At 41.6% G+C, this 20790-nt stretch overlaps 1 protein-coding gene across 7 annotated transcripts in view; it reads left to right on the top strand.

Moving 5' to 3' along the window:
• runx1t1 (RUNX1 partner transcriptional co-repressor 1) overlaps positions 1–20790 on the top strand; it is a 115552-nt gene that overhangs the window by 72845 nt on the left and 21917 nt on the right. For 6 of the 7 annotated variants that reach the window (XM_060823651.1, XM_060823650.1, XM_060823647.1 and 3 more), the window contains 6 exons: positions 2355–2536; positions 3164–3414; positions 3783–3868; positions 7188–7386; positions 8040–8105; positions 14145–14335. In XM_060823651.1, the coding sequence (XP_060679634.1) occupies positions 2355–2536; positions 3164–3414; positions 3783–3868; positions 7188–7386; positions 8040–8105; positions 14145–14335 (975 nt within the window). The remainder of the gene's footprint in view (positions 1–2354; positions 2537–3163; positions 3415–3782; positions 3869–7187; positions 7387–8039; positions 8106–14144; positions 14336–20790) is intronic. The other variant, XM_060823652.1, reaches the window with a different exon arrangement.

Raw genomic sequence — 20790 nt, 5'->3', positions numbered from 1 at the left:
TGTGTTGTGATTCATTGGAGTACTGCAGCATGCTGAGGACAGACATGTGGGCATGTGAGCAAGACGCTGTGTTAAAGTGATCAATTACTGGAAGGTCAGGGTCTTGCTTGTGTACAGACTGGAGATGTTCTGCAAAGCAATCACCCAGTCTGCGTTTAGTTTCTCAAGTGTAGAGTAGGCCACATTGGGTGTAGCAAATACGATGCACAAGATTGGAGGAGGTACAGGTGAAATGCTGCTTCACCTGGAAAGACCGTTTAGGCCCTTGGATAGTGAGCAGGGAGGTGGTGATGGGGCAGGTGCTGCACCTTCTACAGTTACATGGGAAGGTGCCATGGAGTGGGGAGGGAGGCTGCTGTTAGTGGTTGAAGAACGGGCTAGTATGTCCCAGAGGGAATGATCCCTGTGAAATGCAGATGGACAAGTGAGGAGGCGATGTGTTCGGTGTTGCCGTTCTGCTATTGTTGTCTGAAATGATGGAGAATGATCCTTTGAATGCAGAGGCTGGTGGGATGAAAAGTGAGGGCAAGGAGGACCCGATCACGCTGTTGTGATTGATGAGAAGGGACAAGGACGGAGGCTCAGGTGATAGGTCAGATTCAGTTGAGGGCCCTATTGCAGTGGGAAATCACCGGTCATGGAAGAGGTAAGCCACATCAGCAACACTGTTCTGGAAGGTGGCATCATCAGACTAGATATGATGTAGGTGAAGGAACAGGGTGAATGGGATGGAATCTTTGCAGGGCATGGGGTGTGATGAGTTGTCATGAAGGTAGCAATGGGAGTCAGTGGCTTTGTAGTGAATAGCAGTGGACAGTTTAATCCCCGAAATGGAGACACAGAGGTCAAGGAAGGGAAGTGTCGGAAATGGACAATGTGGATGTTATAGAGATGGAAATTGGAGGCAAAATGAACAAATCTTTCAAGGTCCTGGCAGGAGCATGAAGTAGCACCCAAGCAGTCATTGATGTGCTGAAGAATTGTGGGAGGGGGACAGAGTAGGATTGGAACAAGGATTGTTCCACATACTCATAAAGAGGCAAGCATAACTGGAACCCATGCGGGTCCCCATAGCCATGCCTTGACTTGGCAGAAGTGAGATGAATTCAAGAAGAAATTGTTCAGTGAGAGAACAAGTTCAGCCATGTGGAGGAAAGTGGCGATGGTTGGGGATTGTTCAGGCCTCGTGATCAAGTTGACAATGATGATATTATTGTAGATAAGAGGTAATTAGTGGCACACAGTTGCTAGGCAATGCTCACTAATGTTGCTTGCCACAAGCAACAGTGCAAAGACATCACTAAGTTCAATGCAAACTTGTCAAAATTAGGGATGCTCTCCTGAGTTATATTTGAGAGCTGCAGTGACCACCTTTAATAAATGTGTATCAGGCATGACTCCACCTATGGAAGATGTTAGCCTGACATCTCCATGCTTTTGAACTGTTGTGTCTATGGTTCTTTCATGCTTAACGGTGAGGTCTGCTGACCAGAGGCTGTACTCCAATATTATGTGCCTACGTTTTCTGAGGAGTATATAATGTTAACTGTTAGAATTGACTGAATGTAACCATGGCAGTATGCTGCAGGACTAGCTTTTCAGAATAATGGTAATCTGGGACCTAAAGGTAATTATTGGTTTTGAGAAATCTGTATGGTTACCCAGGCTACCACGACTGACTGACTTGATTCTTGTTTCAATCCATGCCTTGGTCATTGCCAGTAGGGCAGTTCCACATTCCCATATTATTTGTTCTATGTGTATTTACATATGGGTATGTATACACATGTGTGAAACCTTTACTTTTTTCCAAACTACCAAGGATTATGCCATCTTCCTTTTGTGTTGTAAATCTTTGATTTTTATGTGTCTCAATTAAACTTGTACTTAGAGTGCATACATTGACCAACATTAAAATATTGCCTTACTTTATCCCTGTTCTGCTAGTCCGAACAGTGCTTGCAACCTCTTAGGAGCACCATCACTCTGACAACCAATTTGGCTGTTCCAGATCTAGTTTGACAATTGCTTCCATGCTGCATTTTACTCCAGGAGTGACCCTGCCATTTTTCATAATTTATATGTATGTAGAACTCCAATGTGGAATTACAGCCAAATGGAACACATGCCTTACAGCATGATGCTACAGCGATTCATACTGACGAGCATCCCAGAGCTGAGAAGAACCCTGGGCAAAAACACAGCTTCCAAGGGCACCAAATAAGTCATTGTGTTGTCAGGCCACTTTAGTTATTTGCTTATTCATTCAACTTTAAGGTCAGCTGGGGGCCTCGCAGTCCTCCCATGTGGCAGCGCTGACCGTGATATTGTTTTTTGTGTCATTTTTCTCGCAGGCCAACCTGCCCCTGCTGCAGAGGGAGCTACTTCACTGCGCACGCTTGGCCAAGCAGAACCCAGCACAGTACCTCGCACAGCATGAGCAGCTGCTGCTGGATGCCAGCACCACCTCACCCGTAGACTCCTCCGAGCTGCTGCTTGATGTTAATGAAAATGGGAAAAGGCGAACTCCAGACAGGTGAGACAAATGGCAGCAATTTATCAACAGAATGGTTTCTTTTCAAGCTGAAATTTGTCTGTGCAGATGCATCATTGGGGCAAAAAAGAAAGTATGCGGGTGAATGCTGACTTGTGCTTTTTATTCTCTTTCTTAAATTGCAACATCTTGCTTTCAACCGTGGAATTTTGGACTCAGGAAGTGTTCTTTCTTACTATTTTGAGTTAATTTATGTACCCGTGGCACTGTACTTAATCCTGTCTCTGATCTTTTTATGATGATAAGAAATGAGCAACTTGGAAAATGCTGGTTTAAGGAAAACAGCTGACAGTTTTGCTGCTTTCCTTCCTGCATATGGTCAGTTATGGATGGGTGGTTGCAGTGAGGTTGAGTCTATTAAAGCAGCTCGTTAAAAACATCATTTTGTTTCTCTATTATCACAGGGATGCCACAGTCATTGTACCTAGCAAAGTCTGGTTCTTTTTTGTACGTAAGAGTAAATACCGGACCTACTTGGAATAGAATTTAGTAATGCTCTAATTAAGAGAGTTTCATTCTAATAACAGAGTGCTTTGTCAGGTTATAGCACATTATAGTAGCTAGACATTTCTTATGCGTTTATGTTTGACCATTTTGACAACTTTGCAGAACCAAAGAGAATGGCTACGATCGTGAGCCTTTGCACTCAGAGCATCCTAGCAAGCGGCCCTGCACTATAAGCCCCAACCAACGGTTTAGTCCAAATAATGGGTTATCTTACCAGCCCAACGGCCTGCCTCACCCAACACCACCCCCACCTCAGCACTACCGTCTGGATGATATGGCCATGGCTCACCACTACAGGGATTCATACAGACATCCCAACCACAGAGACCTCAGGGACAGGAACAGACCTCTCGGTGAGTATCAATAGCGGATTTCTGTCAAACCATTCAAAAACCTATGAAATAACCATTCCATTTTCTTGATTTATTATCGAATGAACTGCCAAAGGCACTATAATGTACCAGATATCCAAAAAGATGCATTGTGTTGAGATGATATATGTTTATTATGACTAGTGAACATTGCAAGTGCAATGGGCCAAAGCTTGCCTATAGATATTTGTGGTAAACCAGTGTGCATGCTGAAGGATGGATGTGTCACTTTTATGTTAGTGATGAGAATTGCAGGGAGGTTATGAGTTACTTGATGGATAACATAAAAAAAGGCATGTTTTTCAGAAGAATAGCTTTGGAAGTCTGAAATTATTTTCCACTGTTGGCAGGGATGCATGGCACCCGTCAAGAAGAAGTGATTGATCATAGACTAACGGATAGGGAATGGGCAGAGGAATGGAAGCACCTTGATCATGTAAGAAAATAAATCAATTTATTGGAAAGCTAACCTGAAGGGAAACAACTGCAATTTTATATTTACTCTAACAGGTACCTTGTGTGTTTGTTCTGTAAAGTCTGAATGATGCATATAATTCAGTGCTGTTTATGCGTTAAGTACAGAAATTTGTTTCCCGTGCAAATACTAACATGGTGGTATTATGATCCCAGCTGTTGTTAATACTGGATAAGTCAGATCCCAGAATGAAACCTGGCTTGATGGCCCCTAACCCCCTTTCTTCCCTTTGGAGGTCAGTTAGTGAACGCATTCTGCACTTCTAATCCAAGCCTAAAACTTCAATTAAACAAGAAAATATAAAACTACATTCCACTAGAGGAGGAGATCAGAAATGTTTCATTACAATCGGCAATATCCTTAGAGATATCAAAACCCCAGTGAAGATTAACCACTATTGTCACACCAAGGGTTCTACCTCAGGCTGGTATAGCTGCAACTGTTTTCCTGTCTTATGGTCCTGTTCCACAGCTGCCTGATGAAGTCGCAGCACTCCGAAGGCTAGTGCTTCCAAATAAACCTGTTGGACTATAACCTGATGTGTGTTTTTAACTTTGTCCACCCCTGACCAACACCAGCTCCTCTACATCATGTTTACCTTCTGGCAGTGTCTAGGAGAAAGTGAGGTCTGCAGATGCTGGAGGTCAGAGTCGAGAGTGTAGTGCTGGAAAAGCACAGCAGATCAGGCAGCATCCGAAGAGCAGGAGAATCTACGTTTCAGGCATAAGCCCTTCATCAGGAATCGTAAGCCCCTGATGAAGAGCTTATGCCCGAAATATCGATTTTCCTGCTCCTCTGATGCTGCCTGACCTGCGGTGCTTTTCCAGCACCACATTTTTGATTTCTGGCAGTGTCTGTGCTATCACTAGGTTTCCCTTCAGTTGGTTTCTCTCCTAAAAATACTTTTAACTTAAGGTCAGACACAAAGGAGTGGAACCTTTATAGGGGTCTGAACAATGTGAGCCATGGTGAAATTTGCGATAGAATCAACCAGCAATCCAGTGAGACTTTTCTCAAGGTTGGGTGCATCTCGCTCCATCTTTTATGCTTTTGACAGGCAGCTAGAGAATTGTTCACTAGGCAACAGAGTTGTCAATTATGGAGGAATATTGTTTGTTAAGTGCCTTGTTAACAGCTCATCTTGCCTCATTAATATGCAGCAGCCTATTTTACCAAAGCTGCCAAACAAGCCAGCCATTGAGAAAATTGGATTTGAAAATCAGTGTGGGTACCTGGTGAATTCAGCATTTTGCGTGCTGTGAGGGCCTCCATGTTGGACACCATGCACCAACAGCCTCACACACAGGCATTGGAACTGGATTTGATGGCACATCTACTGATGGGATGCCTCTGCACATTGATGCTACACCTCAGGCTACACCAGGAACAATCATTGCGATGCTGTGCACCCTGGGATAGGTACCCAGTTCAAAAACTGGACCAAGCTGTACCTCCGGGCTCTTCACTTGCTGTTGTAGGACTCGCCCATTCTGAATCTACCTGGATGCTCACAGCATCCCTGCCTCACATTGCCTTGCCTTGTCTTTTTGTTTGTTGCCCCCTCAGCCAGAGATACCACGCTCGTATTACTTCTGTTGTTTAGCAGAGGCATGAAGGTAGGAAGTGTAACATGGGTGGCTGTTGGCCTTCGTTAAGTCAAAGGCAATATCTTTAAGGGATCCTGGCACAGTCAGTCAAGGGCAGTCTCCGAAACCGAGGGTCAGTCAGAGTCAAGGTAGCTTCCACAAAAAGGGTGAGAGAAACGTTACGCAGCCCACCACCCGTCTTGACTCTCTGTGCCTATTGCAGGCAATTTTCCTTCTAAAAGGAGAGAAATTAAGGGAGATGAAAGTGGGTGGCACAGCTGTTAAAGTTGGTGCGGTGAGGTATCCTGAGTGAGTGAGTGGGCTGCACAGAGGGCATGCAGAGTTAGTGGGATTGGGGTGGGTGACAGCAACCCAGGGAAAATGTTAGTGTGCAGAAGTGATAGTAGTGTATGAGTCCAAGTGGGAGGTGGGTACAGCATTAGAGATGGTGTTAATGTAAGGCAATGGCTGAGGCTGGGTGGCAACCTCCAAGTAGGCTGCGAAGAGGAGCAGTTCTTCCTGGCTGGGGATAAGGATGTGCCACCCCATTCAGCAAGATCTCCAGATCCCAGGTTCCAAAGTGGGCGAACAATTTCCCCATGTCAGCTATGTCCAAGACAAATACCAGGAAGTATACAGTGCAGCTCTAGCACACTGTTAAATGTTAAATGTCTTCAAGGCAGAGATTGATAAATTCTAGATCTTGCAAGGAATTAAGGGCTATCTGAAGAGTGCGAGTTAGTGAGCTGAAATGCCCATCAGCCATGATTAAATGGCAGAATGAACTCGATGGGCTGAATGGCCTTACTTCCACTCCTCTGTCTTATGGTCTTATGAACTGCTTTTCTGGGTGCACAGTGGGCTTTTGAAGCAGGGTGGGTGCAAGGTATGCCTGTTAGTTCCAGAATATCAGCTGAACGGTGGCTGGTAAGATGGGGTTGGAAGGGATGCCATAGTGATGGTGGAGTAAGTAGATACTGAGTAGAGTTGGAAAAGAAGATATGGCGAGAAAACTTAATCAACTTAACAGCAAAATAAAATCAACACAACTCACACGTAACCAAAAAATACGTTCAGTTTCAGCCCAAGTTCCTGAAACTCAGATTGCAGCAGTCTTGCTGGATTTATCACTACCATGTTTAGCAATCTAGCATCCACTTTCTCAGGTACACTGCCTCCTATTTTTTGGACTTTTTTTGTCTCTTTGGGTCTCTGAACCCATGTCACTAAGCAACACAGTTTTTCTGCCTTTTCAATTCGCTAAAGTACTTCCCCAAGTCTTCAACATTTGTAAACCTCATTGAGCATGTACGCAATCAAAATACAAACGGTTCTCCAGACTCCTTATCACCAAGCTCCCAAGGCTAACTCTTAAGAAAATTAAACTAAATATTTCTCTTCCTTTCTTAACATGCAAAATACGAAATATACATTAAACTTAAAGTTATACTAGCAGTGTAAATATGCTTCATTTGGAATACTGTAAGCTTTCAGTTCCCAATTAAAGTTTGCATCTCCTCCAATCATACACTTTAAAGGTATTTAAATCTTGGCAATAGTTTTAGCTTTAAACTGGGAATAATAATGGAATCATTAACATGTGACTGTGTATGAAGTTCTGATGTGACCTTACTACATGTAAACATGCGACTAGGTTTACTGGCTCATAGATATATCTCGACATGTTGTTTCAGCTTTTAAACTGTATCATGGACATGGTAGAAAAGACGAGGCGGTCGCTTACGGTCCTTCGACGATGTCAGGAAGCTGACCGTGAGGAGCTCAATTACTGGATCAGGCGGTACAGTGATGCAGAGGATATAAAAAAAGGTAGTGGCAGCAGCAGCCATTCCAGACAACAGAGTCCTGTGAATACAGATCCTGCCCAACTAGGTAACAGTCATTAGGTACCATAACCTACTCTTTAATTTGGTGCAGTAAAGCTCATAATGCTGCCATTACACTGTTAATGTGGTGCCAACTTCACATCATAGAGTAACATCCCTAAATCTATCACCACTATACCTCCTTTATCTAAAAGGGTGACATGACACAATCATTGTTTTGTGTTGGCTTCACAAAACAGCTGATGTTGTCATTGGACCACAGAAGTCCCATCTTCTTCACCCTGTCTTCACTGTCCATTCCCAGGCTCATAGACACCTCAGTTTAACGGATTGAAATATTTGCAGTTATATGAAGCAAATGAATCCTCACTGAATCCTCCAGTTCCTTCTGAACTTAATGCCTGATGTACATATCTGTACTGGTCAGAGCATCAAAAACAAAATGGAGGGCATTTATTGCTTCTCACTGTAATGGTTGACATGAATGAGCCAGTCCCAATTAATCTGCCTCAATCTTAGACATTCCCTGAGAGAGAACAATGGAATGAAAAAGTTTATTACTTGTCATACTCCACTCTATCAATTTGTGAAGTTTCCAACACTGTACCTAGTATTGGAGGAAATCATCTGTTGAAAATGCATTCGTGACTTTACCCAGAAATGACTTTGATCACAGCACATATATTTTTCTTTTTCCAGATTCCCATCGGGAGTTCCTTCACAGACCATCTGGCCACCTGCCAGAGGAAATATGGAAAAAAGCTGGTAAGTGTTAAAGAAAGGAGAGTGGGGAAAAATAGGGTGTCTGTGGTGATATATGGATCTCAGTCACATTACAGTATGGTGAGTTCTTACTCAGTCTCCACACTAAATAAAAAAATAAACACCTGGACTTTATCTCTCTGTGGAAGCCATGGATTGAGAGGTCGTAAGAGACTGTCATAAGTTTCCCTTGAACAAAAATGTGAAATTGCCAGTTTTTGCTCATCCCAGAGTTTGGGAGTGAAATTTCAGGAATGTAAGACTGGGTAGTTCAGTGGTTAGCACTGTGCCTCACAGCATCAGGGACCAAGTTCAATTCCACTGTTGGGTAATCATCTGTGTAGAGGTTGCACATTCCCCCCCTGTCAGCGAGGGTTTCCTATGGGTGCTCCAGTTTCCTCCCACAGTCCAAAGCTGGGCAGGTTAGGTGGATTGGCCATGCTAAATTGCTTATAGTGTCCAGGGATGTGCAAGCTAGGTGGATTAGCAATGGAAAGTGCAGGGTTACAGGGATACTGTAGTTGGGTGGGTCTGGGTGAGATGCTCTTCAGTCAGTGTGGACTCGTTGGGCTGAGTGGCCTGCTTGCATAGTGTAAGGATTGCATGAAAACTTTGGGATGGTGTTTACATGAGGTGCCTCGGGTACTGCCTGCCAGCTGGAGACCCACAGAATGTCTGCATCACCTCTTTTCAGGAAAGCCCCTCGCATTCATTGTCAATCAGGCATGTAACTGAACAGCAGCAAACCTTTTCTAAAGGCCCCAGTTGTGCAGCAGGGATTCCACCGATGGAGACCTGCAAAGGTTTTCAATGTTTAGTTGTGCCATTGTGGAGCTGCCAGTATTGCACCCACCCAGTCCAAACGCGCTTGGACATAGGTGAGTTACTGTTAGAGAAGGGTCAGCAACAAGAGTAAAGGATTGGCTGTCTCTGGACAGACGTTGAATATCTTTTGAATGAATAACCTTACCCAGAAGCCCACAGCAACCGTGGTAAGGTTAACTTTCTGAGGTTCGCACATGGTGAATCCACTGCTTGTCGCTTGGTTAAGAACAGTGTTGCCAGGTTGAAGCTTTTAAGAGGGTATTAATTGCCTACTTAATGACTTCAATTGGCAGTGGACCAGGAATGTTGTACATTGGCTTTCCACTTAGTCAGCATCACAACAGGAAACTGGCAGGGGTCCCCAGCTGCCAGCCTTCCACCTGGTTCAATCCTACCATCTTGCAGCCAAAACCATCATAGGGAGGCGATTGTATTGCACTCCCGATTTTCTGAATGCTTAGTTTTAGGAATAGTTATGGGTCATTGAGTTAAACAACCATTTTGCTGTATTTTTGTTGGAAGAGGAATGCATCCAGTGATCATCCACATTACACTGGTAGGGTCTCAGTTTTTGTATCAACCCATTCAGAGATGTTATTACACAGCTCTGGAGCAGATGGGACTTGAACTCTGCTCTCTTTGTCAACTGTCACTATCACTGGACCACATGAGGCCATTTTGTATTTTAGGCAGTTAACATCAGCAACAGTTAATTGCTTTGCCGCTCTGGAAAATTGTTTTAAATCAGCGGATTATGAACTATCAAACATGATCCGTTGTAACTTCTATTTGTGTAGCACATTCAACATAACTCCAAAGCACTTCAGAACGTTTTACTGAGCGAATTGGACAGCAAGTTCCTCAGGTGATGTTCGAGCAGATGGCCACGGTCGAGGAGGTAGGTTTGAAGGTGAGAGGAGAGTTGCAGAGGGTTTAAAGAGGGAGTTTCGGAGCTTATAGTTTCAATAGTTAAAGGTGCAGCAACCAGTTTAGGAGTAATTTAAAATGGGTTTGCTTCAGAAGCCAGAATTATAAAGATGCTGTTGGGCAAATGGGACTTAGTGTAGGTAAGGTTATAGCCGGCAGAGTTTTGAATGACCTTATTTGAGGGCAGACAGTGGGAGGCCACGCAAGAGGCCTGCAGATTAGTCAAGGTCAAAGTTGAAATATAACTTAAATGGGAGTTTCAGCAGCTGAGCTGAGACAGAGCAAATCTGAACAATATTACTGAGGTGGAAATAGCTGCCATTAGTGATGGTATGAGTATTTTATTGGAAGTACGCCTCAGGGTCAAATAAGACATGGAGGTTGTGAACTGTCATGTTCAGTCTGGGGAATGTAGCAGGGAACAAAGACAATGACTTTCTACTTCCAGTTTTAAGTCAGAGAAAAATTTTGCTCAATTTGTATTGGATGTCAGACGAGGTGTTTGATAATTTAGCAACTGTGGAGGAGGCTAGAAAGGTGGGTGGCATCAATATACACCTGAAAAATATAGCTCTGACTGTCATCCAAGGGCAGCTTGTAGAGTGGAAGGACTAAGGTACATCCTTAGGAGCATCGAAGGTAACGGAGGAAGGCAAGAAGAGAAACAATTGCAAATGATTTTCTAGCTACAATTGAATAAGGATGGAACCACAAGAGTGCAGTCCCACCCAAGTGAATGTCCATTGAAGGCTGATGGTGTAACCCACAAATTCAAAGGCTGCGAAAAGGTTAAGGAAGATGAGAAGCATAGAATCCCTACACTGGGGGAGCAGGCCATTCGACCCATTGAGTCTGCTCTGGCTGTCCAAAGAGCATCCTGCCCAGACCCATCCCCCACTCTATCCCTGTAACCCTGAATTTCCCATAACTAATCCGCTAGCTTGCATATCATTGGACACTATGGACAATTTAGCATGGCCAATCCACCCTAACCTGCACATCTTTGGACTTTGGGAGGAAACTGGGGCACCTGGAAGAAACCCACACAGACACTGGGAGAATGTACAGACACCACACAGGGAGTTACCAAAGTCTGTGAGGGGTCAATGCTAATCACTAAGCCATTTTGCTTCCCCAAAAGTAAGGATGGATCCTCCGTTTTGTCATAATCACGTTTGTAACTTTAACAAGAGCAGTTTTGCTACAATGGCAAGGGTGGAAATGTGCTTACACACCTCATACTGAAAGTACCATCTTCGGTTTAATATGGGCAGAGCTTAGCATTGATACAGATTGTTGTAATGTTGCTTGTCTGCACTGCAAACATATCATGAGTCTATTTGCTGGAGCCCATCTTTCTTATTTGTACTAATCTGGTTACTGATAATGAGTGTGGAAGGATGCCCACACCATGTACTCAGCAGAAGATAGATTTGGACTTGATTGAACAGTAAAGATTTGTTATATATTGGCCTGTTGCATTACATCTAAGGTAGTGACTCTCTCTTGTGAGATATTATATTAAAGTGATATTGCACTTTACTACTTTAGCCACATACTCATAAAATCAAAAAGAATCTGGAGCACTGTTTAGGACATGCTACACAATTCTTGGAGGGCACTGTTTAGCTTCTCCCTGAACAGTACTGATGGGCTTATCTACAGTATTAATTCACCCTTTCGGGTACTAACTGTCTCATGCAACACAGACGATTATTATTAAGCCTGAAATCAGAAGTGTCAGTCTCACGATGTAAATCTACATGAAAGAATTATGACAACAATGGAGTGATTCAAATTCATAACAACTGGAACAAATGCTCATTTCATCTCGACATGGGCCACAAATACTCCGCTTCACATGAGGGACAGCAGCAGCTAGATTTTATCACAAGATTTGTCACCATCAACCCCTAAATGCTCCCAAATCTCGGGAACATAGATAATATAAGCACTGTGTTGTCAGTGTGCATTGCATCTCTCACAGTAGTAGCTGATCTCTCCCATCTGGGACATCACAGTGGAAAGAATGTCCAACAACTGTGAATGATAATCACATCACTAATAATTGCTGCCCCTGCAGCTTTCTTTACTGTGATGAGCTTTTTTTTTTGTCCAGTGCTAGCCCACCACAGGATGGGATTGCACTTTAAATTACAGGGGGTTTTGGAAACCCCCTGCTATATGCCTTCTGGTAAGTAACATCCCAGATTCTGGGCTATGCAGTTAGCCCACAGGGAGCTTAGGAAAATAGTCCACGTCAGGATACAGTGTACACCAACAAATTGATGTCATCAACTATACCAACAGACAAGATGGAATCTGTTTCCACATGGATATTTCTGTGCAGTTATGAAATTGGTGCAGTGTTACCTGTTTTACTAAATGAATGAATCCCTTTCATTGTATGGATCAACTTAATTTTTGTCAAATATGGTTATCTGGAACTCCCTTGTAGCCTGCCTGTTATTTCTAACTATGAGCTTTTGCGGTTTAAAGCTGCGCTCCATTATCTTTTGTTTCAGCGTTCTTCTGCACAAGGCTCTTGATGCTACTTTTGTCAGACAAAGAAAGATAATTGTCGTGCACTGCATATTTAATTTATTGCACGATGGCCTACGTTTGCATTTCTCTGGTGGCTCATTGAGTATTGTCGCCATCTGGCATGGTAGTGAGTTGATAGAGATCAGGAACGTCCCAGGTTCAATCGTCGGTCTCTAGTAGGTTAGCTGGTCTCTATTTTGTACAGCTTATTAACACTTGCAAAGAATGCACATTATGGATAAGGTTTAGAAGGGCTCCCAGCGTGTGTATGAATTACTGCAGCAGGATTGAGAGAAACACAAGCAGAGAAAATTCTAAAAAGCAAAACTCTGTAAACTTGATTACTTTCATTATCAAAATATTTATCCTGTGACTGCAGGTAATTCGTTTGTGTTAGGATGCCCTTTCTCGTGCTTTTTTTATATAATGGGGTCCAGATTCCAGTATAACCAGACTATTTCACATTTGTTTTATTTATCTTGCCATTTCTGAGAAGTTGAATCATTTTGTTCATTTTTAGTTTGACAATTAATGTGTATGTCTTAAACAAAAATTGGATATTGAATTTTTTTTGGTGTTAGGTGCTGAATCTTAAAATGGTCCAAGTGGTATATTTTTAAATTTATGTTGATGTGCTGACTTTTGAAAAATAAACACATTGTAGCATAAGGTTTGCCTGTTTAGAATTGTAGTTTTGAGGAAAAGTTGAATGCTTATTTGTAATTTGCAGGAATTATTCAAGCACATTACTGACATCCCACCAAATCTCTTTACTGATCCCATGTGCCAGTGAGGCTCGAATGGAAATGCATAATTTTAATATAAATTGCCTGATTTGCATAGACAATTAGTCAAGCTACAGTTCTGATCGTAAGCAAAATTGTTTTTCTGTTTTGCCATTGAGTGAGAATTTCAAATCACCTTGAATATTTGCATTAAGATTGACAGAGGTTGGAAGGTGATTTTCTTTTAAAATACACCACACATGTATGTGCAGAATTAAACTGTATTTTTAAAATGCTCCACTTTATATGCAGAAAATCGCATGTGTTTTAAGGCCAATTTTTCAGGGTAGACAGGTATGTACATTGCCTACATTTCCAACTGAAGTGTATATCAAAGTAATATTTCCATATGATATGTGCTAGGAGTATAAAACAGCCCAAATTCTGGTTAATATTAAGTGTAAGTACGTATTGCATCTGGCAATCTTATAAAGTTTTTAAGTTGTATTTTAATAAATGATATGAAAGCATAAATACTTTACTAAAGCCACAGTGTGGTGTGCAGCTCACATTGGTAGGTTAATGATAAGCATAGAGAATTTTTTATTCTTATGTATTTCCATATCTTCTGCACCGGAGAAGGTATATACTCATGATCAAATAATTTTCAGTGTTTTATCCCTAAGTCAACAAAATAGCATGAAAAAATATATTAAGCAGATAGTGAAACACTTCCATAAAACATGGCATAATCAGTTCTAATAGGGTGTTAATTTGTGCAATATACCAGCTAATAATTAGTTCTTATTAAATATTACATTAATCATTGTCACTTAGCTTTTGTAAGTGAGGAAATTATAATGGACAAAAGTAATTGGGGAGGAGTGTGCTATCTTTTTGATAATTGCGCCAGTTAATTTTTAATGGTAGATATTTTTTGAGTGACTCTTTGTTATTTTGGGGATAACTGGATTGGACAGAATGTGTGAATTTATTAGGCATTTTGTTTTTTATTTTACAGAAGAGGCTGTGAATGAAGTGAAGCGCCAGGCAATGTCTGAGTTGCAGAAAGCTGTGTCTGAAGCCGAGAGGAAGGCCCATGACATGATTGCTACAGAGAGAGCCAAAATGGAGCGCACTGTGGCAGATGCAAAAAGGCAAGCTGCTGAAGATGCGCTTGCAATTATCAACCAGCAGGAGGATTCCAGTGAGGTAGAATCTCCCGTTACTTCCAATTCTTGTTAGAGAAATCAAATTTAAGTGTGAGGCTGTTCCTGGGTATGTGGGAAAACACCCAAAAATAAATCACTCTTCTTTTGACAAACTTCAATCAGAAACACAGTGGGAGTGTGAGAGAAGGGTTCAAAACTAGGACATTACCTGAATTTACTGGCTTCTTGTCTTTCTGTCAGTTGCTTTTCTTCAGAATGAGGTTGCTGACTACCACAATCAAGGCCACTGGCATAACAATGTGCAACCGTATGAGTTTAAAACCTAGGCTGGGGCTTTCTCTTTGTGTCAGAGCAGTGGCTGCTGCAGATAGTAAGCAGGCCTCCATTCAGCAGATGAGAAATTCAGGCCTGCATTTTGCTTTTCCTGTTTTGACTTCTCAATACATTGGAGTGTGATCCTCTATCGTGTAGTCACTTTCTTCTTGTTGGCTGTTCCACATGCTCAAAACTGCACAAATAAGTCTTGCCATGCTAGTTGAGCCAGTGTATCATTGTAGACATTCAGTTTATGAGGTATGGAAGGAAGCCCAGTCTCGCCAAAGCATTTGTGGTGATGATTCTGTGTAAAGTCGCAACAAATCAAAAGTGTTGAAAACGGTTAAAGTGGCATTGCCAGGAGCACAGCTTGACATCAATGAAAAACAAAATGGGTGTACAGTCAGACATTTTAATGTATTTTCCAAATCCAACTCTCAATTTAAGATGAAGTGCAGTGTCAACCAGGCTGCTGTTCACTTTGAGACAGATTATTGCAACTGATTATAATCATTTTCACCCCCAGCGACTTATTGCAAAGTACCAAAGTTTTGAATTCCCTAGTCATTATTTTTGGCATCAGCTTTTTTTTTAACTGATTCAGTTAATAATGGCCCAAGTGAGCAGGGTTGTTTATGACTCTTTTTATTGTATTTTGAATTATTATTATGTTAAATAATTATGTTTATGGGCTGATTATTTTTGAAAGAAGAAAGGGATTGGGATTTCAGAGATGGGTGAAAGCCTGTATAAGCAACTTTTTCCTGTCCTATTTGCATTGAAAATAGATTAGAAATGTACAGTATTTATATTGATAGAATATTGGACAAGTTTCAACTAAATTTTATTTCACTTTATAGTTGATTTTAGAGAACATTATTTTCATTGAAAATCAAATTTAAATCATTCTGCTGTAGTTTACAGTATTCACTAGAAACCTGAACTGTTGGGGATTAGTGGCATAAAATATGAAGTTATCTTCCTCAAAGTTGCCGATAGCAAAAGTCGTGCAAACTGGCAAATTCAATTGAGAAGCCTCTATTTAAAATAAAATGTTGATAACTACTGCTAAAACCCCTGTCAGTGAGTGTTTTGAAGCTAAGAAGTCAAAAAGCCAGCCATCAGCAACAGCAGGGTGCCCAATAGCTGTTATAGACAGTGCAGGGTCATTAGGTGCTTAGTGAAAATTAACAATTAGAGTTGTGACTCTGGAATGCTAATGAAGGCTTCTTGTAGTGACTGGAGAATAGTTATCTTCTTTATATTAGAGTTTAATATGTAGCATATGATTCTTAAGCAAAAGACCTTAAAATATCAACAGCCTAAATGCAGGAGTGAAGAAAATTGGTGCTTTATGCATCTTGCAGCAATTACTCCAACTCAGTATTTACGCAATATTTACATGTTAAAATGATTGTGGAATCAGATAAATTAAAACCAAATGTTGGAGATGTTTTGAATCATTACAGTAGGCTAAATTTTAGGAGGTTGAGATCATTTCCCTCACTGTATACTGTTTAATGTCTGCGCAGGCAGAGAGTTTTTAATCTCGTTCTCACACTGAAGAAGAAAAATAATCTCAAAATTTGAAATCAAAACAGGTTTTGCTCTTAATACATACCATCAATATCTGAAAAAGAAAGGGCAGAACTGTTCATTGATTGCAAGTTTTAGTTCATCTTTCAAGGTGAAGATGACAGTGTTGTTATTCATAGGTGTTAAGGGGCATAGGAGGCTCTACTGCCAATAGGCTGGTGTTGTGATCCAATCCAGACTGCCAAATTGATGTTATGATCTGGCCAGGGAATTGTAACTTTTTATTTAGAAGTAAACAAAATGTTTGATTCCAGTTATTTATTATGAGAATAAAACAGTAAGCTTCCATATGTTTGAACAAGCAACAACAACAACAAACTTTACGACGTAAGACTAGTACAGTACTACAATCCACTATATGTATTCTTTGTATTCTTGCATCTTATTAGAATTTACATGAAGAAATACTGTGGTTGAAGATGCCACAGAGCACGTCAAATAGCAGTTACGGTCCAGACAGATCCCACAGATTTCTCAGCAGCCCCCAAGTTCTACATCTCTTCAAGCTTTAACAAAGGATTTCAGTTTCTTCTCCTTTTAAAGACCTAGCTTTGGATCCACTTCAAAAGCTGCTCTGAACTGCCTCAACCATGTTCCAGCAGTGCACACTCCTGATGGAACTGAGGTCCCCTGGATTCTAGGATCAGAATTCCAGTACCTACTTCCAATCATACTTTCAGTTTGTCCATTGACAGACAGCTGGCTTCACCAAGCTGATACTGCCCCCTAGTTTCTCCAAACTCTGATCTTGTTCAGCTGCATAAAGAAAGTGTAGCCTGTGAGATACCTTCACCGTTGCTCTCAGCTGCACTAAATTATTATTGGTTTCCTCCAAGTTCCCAATGTTTCTTGGGCTTTTCCAGAAGCCATGCTCCAACATTTAAGTTGGCACCCTGAATTTTTCACAATTCCTAAAAGTGCCTCTTTGGGGTGGGGATTCTCTCATTGCTCCTAAGTATCTCACTGGCACATAGCCCAAACTTGGCAACTCTCTTCCCTGACTAACTCTATCCCATAGTCTAATGTTTTCAATTCAAACTGTCCTGAGCGACTTATTGAAAACATTTAAACAAGCTCCACTCTGTTTCTGGAGAGCAAATGTTTATCAGATTGATTCATGGAATGGTAGGACTAATGTTTGAGAAGCAGTTGAGTCAGTTAGGATTGTATTCACCTGGAGTTCAGAAGAATAAACGGTAGTGTGAGTCTCATAGAAATCTATACAATTCTAACAGTACTGAACAGGTTAGATGCAGGAAGGATGTTCCCAATGGCAGGGAATGTGCAGAGCTGGAAGTCTCAGCCTAAAGAAACACGGTGGAACATTTAGGACTGTGATGAAGAGATATGGTGAGTGGTGAGTGTGTGGAACTCACTACCATGGAAAATAGACGAGGCCAAAACAATGAATGTTTTCAAACAGGAGGCAGATAGCTCTTGTGGCTAATGGAGGCAGATAGCTCTTGTGGCTAATGGGATCAAGGAATATGGCGGGGGGAGGGGGTGGGTGGGTGCAGGGGCACAGGGGCACAGGCAGGGTTAAGGTATTGAGCTTGGTGATCAGCCATGATCATAATGAATGGCAGAGCAGGCTCGCTGGGTTGAATAGCCTAATCTTGCTCCTACCTTTTATGTTTTAAGGCAGTATTGAATATTACTAATAATTTGGAACAACCCAACGTAACAACCCCTGGAACGGACTGTTCCTCCACAATAGGATGGTGCAAATGGGTGCCTTTTAGGCGAGTTGTTACTTGAGATTTCCTCCTCTTACAATTTGCTTTCACAGAAAGCCCATCAACTTTATTTTTATATGGTTATGCCAGGTGCAATGATCCTGGTTGACCTTTTCTGAGAATACTAAGTCAATATCAAAACTACTCAGCAAATTATTCAGAGGTGTCTTTGTAGCTCTTTGTTTAGCCACTATGAGAATGCACTCTGGAACCACGGTCACTGTAGAAGATCTGCTTGTCAGGCATTCTAAGTTACATGACAAGACCAGTTTAGTTGTGACAATCTCACTTTAGTGTGTGTTCTTGACATTCCAGCTTGGATGTATGGCTCTGTGTCGGGTATTTTGCCTTTTCATCTGATCTTCAGCAACTTCCATTGATAACTCAAGTGAAAGTAGATGCACTTCTTGGGATGACACAGAAACATGGTCCAAGTCTCTCATGTATAGAACAGAGCAAGAAGGACCATTGCTCTATAGACTTCAATGTGGTAGAATTGACATTAAAATTGGTGGGAAGGCAAGTGGTGAGGACATAATAGGTCTGCAGAAGGATAGAGGCATGTTAAACAATCATAGAATCTTTACAGTGTGGAAGCAAGCCATTTAGCCCATCGAGTCCACTCCAACCATCCAAAGAACATCCCACCCAGATCCATCTCATAACCCTGTCCCTGTAACCCTGAACTTGCCATGGCTTATCCACCTAACCTATTCACCCCTGGGCACAATGGGCAATTTAGCATTGCCATATTAAGAAGTACACTGCACACATTTCTATGACTCACGAGCTTGTAGGTGAAACAACAAGTGAGGGCTAGAAATTGTTATAATGGTTTCAAATTTAGTAACTATTGTGGACTTGGGTTTGAAGGATTGTGGAGATGGCAGAATTGTGTTTTCTTTCAAGTCAATGAAAGGTCATGTTGGAGCTCGTTTTGTTAACATGGCATTTCTTGAGAACACACGTGTTTCCACATAATTGCAGGTCTTGGTTATTTAAACTCAATAAAGGAAAAAACACCCAGAATCATAGAATGTCTGTAGCGTGGAAGCAGGCCATTTGACCCATTGAGTCCACATCCCACCCAGACCCACCTCCAACCCTAGCCACGTGACCTTGCATTTCCCATGGCTAATCCACTTAAGCTATATACCTCTGGACAGTTAAGCATGGCCAATCCACCTAACATGCACATGTTTGGACTGTGGGAGGAAACCAGAGCACCTGGAGGAAACCCACGCAGATACTGGGAGAAGGTGGCCAGTCGTCCGAGGGTGGAATTGAACCCAGATTCCTGGCACTGTAAGGCAGTAGTGCTAACCACTGCGCCAACGTGCTGCTCCAAGTGGGAAAGATATTGGCAGATGAAATTTAATGTGGGTAAATGAGAAGTTAAATATTTTAGCAGGAAGAATAGAGGAGGAGAATATTATTTAAATGGAGAAAGACTGCAGAAAGCTACAGAACAGTGCATTTGAAAGTCCTTCATCCACAAATCACAGAAAGCTAGCATCCAGGTTCAGCAGATAATAAGGAAGCCAGTTGAATGTTGGCCTTTATTTCAAAAGGAGCAACGTGTAAATGTAGGGAGGCTTTGTTAAAACTATACGAAGCACTAGCCAGCCCACAGCTGGAATACTGTGAACAGATTTGGGCCCCTTATCTAAGGAAAGAAATACTGGTATAGGAGGCAGTCCAGAGAACATTCACTAGGCTACTATCCAGTATTAAAGGTCTGTCTTAGGAGGAAAGATTGTGAAGATTGGGCCTAACTCGTTGGAATTTTAAATAACGACAGGCGCTCTTATTAAAATATATGAAATCCTTAGAAGACTTGAGGGTCTATGTGTCCTCTTGAGAGTCTAGGATGAGAGAGCATAATCTCAGAACAAGGGGTCACATATTTAATATAAAGATGAGATGTTTTGTCTCTGAGACTAATGAATAGGTGGAATTCCTTACTGCAAAAGCCTATCAAGGCTGGGTCATTAAGTATATTGAAGGCTGAGATAGACAAGTTTTTTTTTAATCAGTAAGGGAATTATGGGTTATAGAGAAAAAGCAGGAGAGTTGAGTCGGGAGTTATCAGATCAGCCATGATCTCTGAATAGTAGAGCAAACTTGCCATGCTGACTGGTCTAGTTCAGCTCTTGTATCAGATCATCATATAGACAGCTTTTTCCTCTTCAGTACCATTCTGATGTTCAGCATTTTCCAGCAGCTCCATTCAGTTTGGCAGTCTTTGCACATGCCCCTTCATCAATGTAGACAGCTTACGAGAGTGCCCGATATCAAAGAGTAAGGACAAAGTGAGTGAGGAGAATAATAATGTGGGAAACTGGGGTCAGAGAAGGTAGGAAGAGGAGATGTTTCCAATGGACTGGAAAGTAACAACAATAAACCCTCTGTTCAAGAAGGAAAGGAGCCAGGAAATTTTGTTCGGCATCTATCATGGGAAAGATGTTAGAACTCATTCTTAATGAAATTATATCTGTGATCTAGAAACTCAAATACTCAGAAGGGTCAGAATGGCTATATCAAAGGGTAATCATGTTTAACAATTTATTGGTATTACTAGCCATTTGGATACAAAACTGGTTCAATGCCAGAAGATAGATAGTGATGGTGGTGGTGGTGGTGGAGAGTTGTTTTTCAGACTGAAGGCCTGTGACCAACGGAGTGTGACAAGTATTGGTGCTAGGTCCACTGTTTTTCATCATTTATATAAATGATTTAGATGTGAAGATAGGAGATACAGTTAGTACATTTGCAGATGACACCAAAATTGGAGGTGTAGTGGACAGCAAAGAAAGTGAACTCAGAGTACAACAAGATCTTGATCAAA

This window comes from Hemiscyllium ocellatum, chromosome 4, assembly GCF_020745735.1.
Source record: "Hemiscyllium ocellatum isolate sHemOce1 chromosome 4, sHemOce1.pat.X.cur, whole genome shotgun sequence".
Lineage (NCBI taxonomy): Eukaryota > Metazoa > Chordata > Chondrichthyes > Orectolobiformes > Hemiscylliidae > Hemiscyllium > Hemiscyllium ocellatum.
Note: the sequence above shows the minus strand (reverse complement) of the source record. Positions and strands in the feature narration are given on the sequence as shown.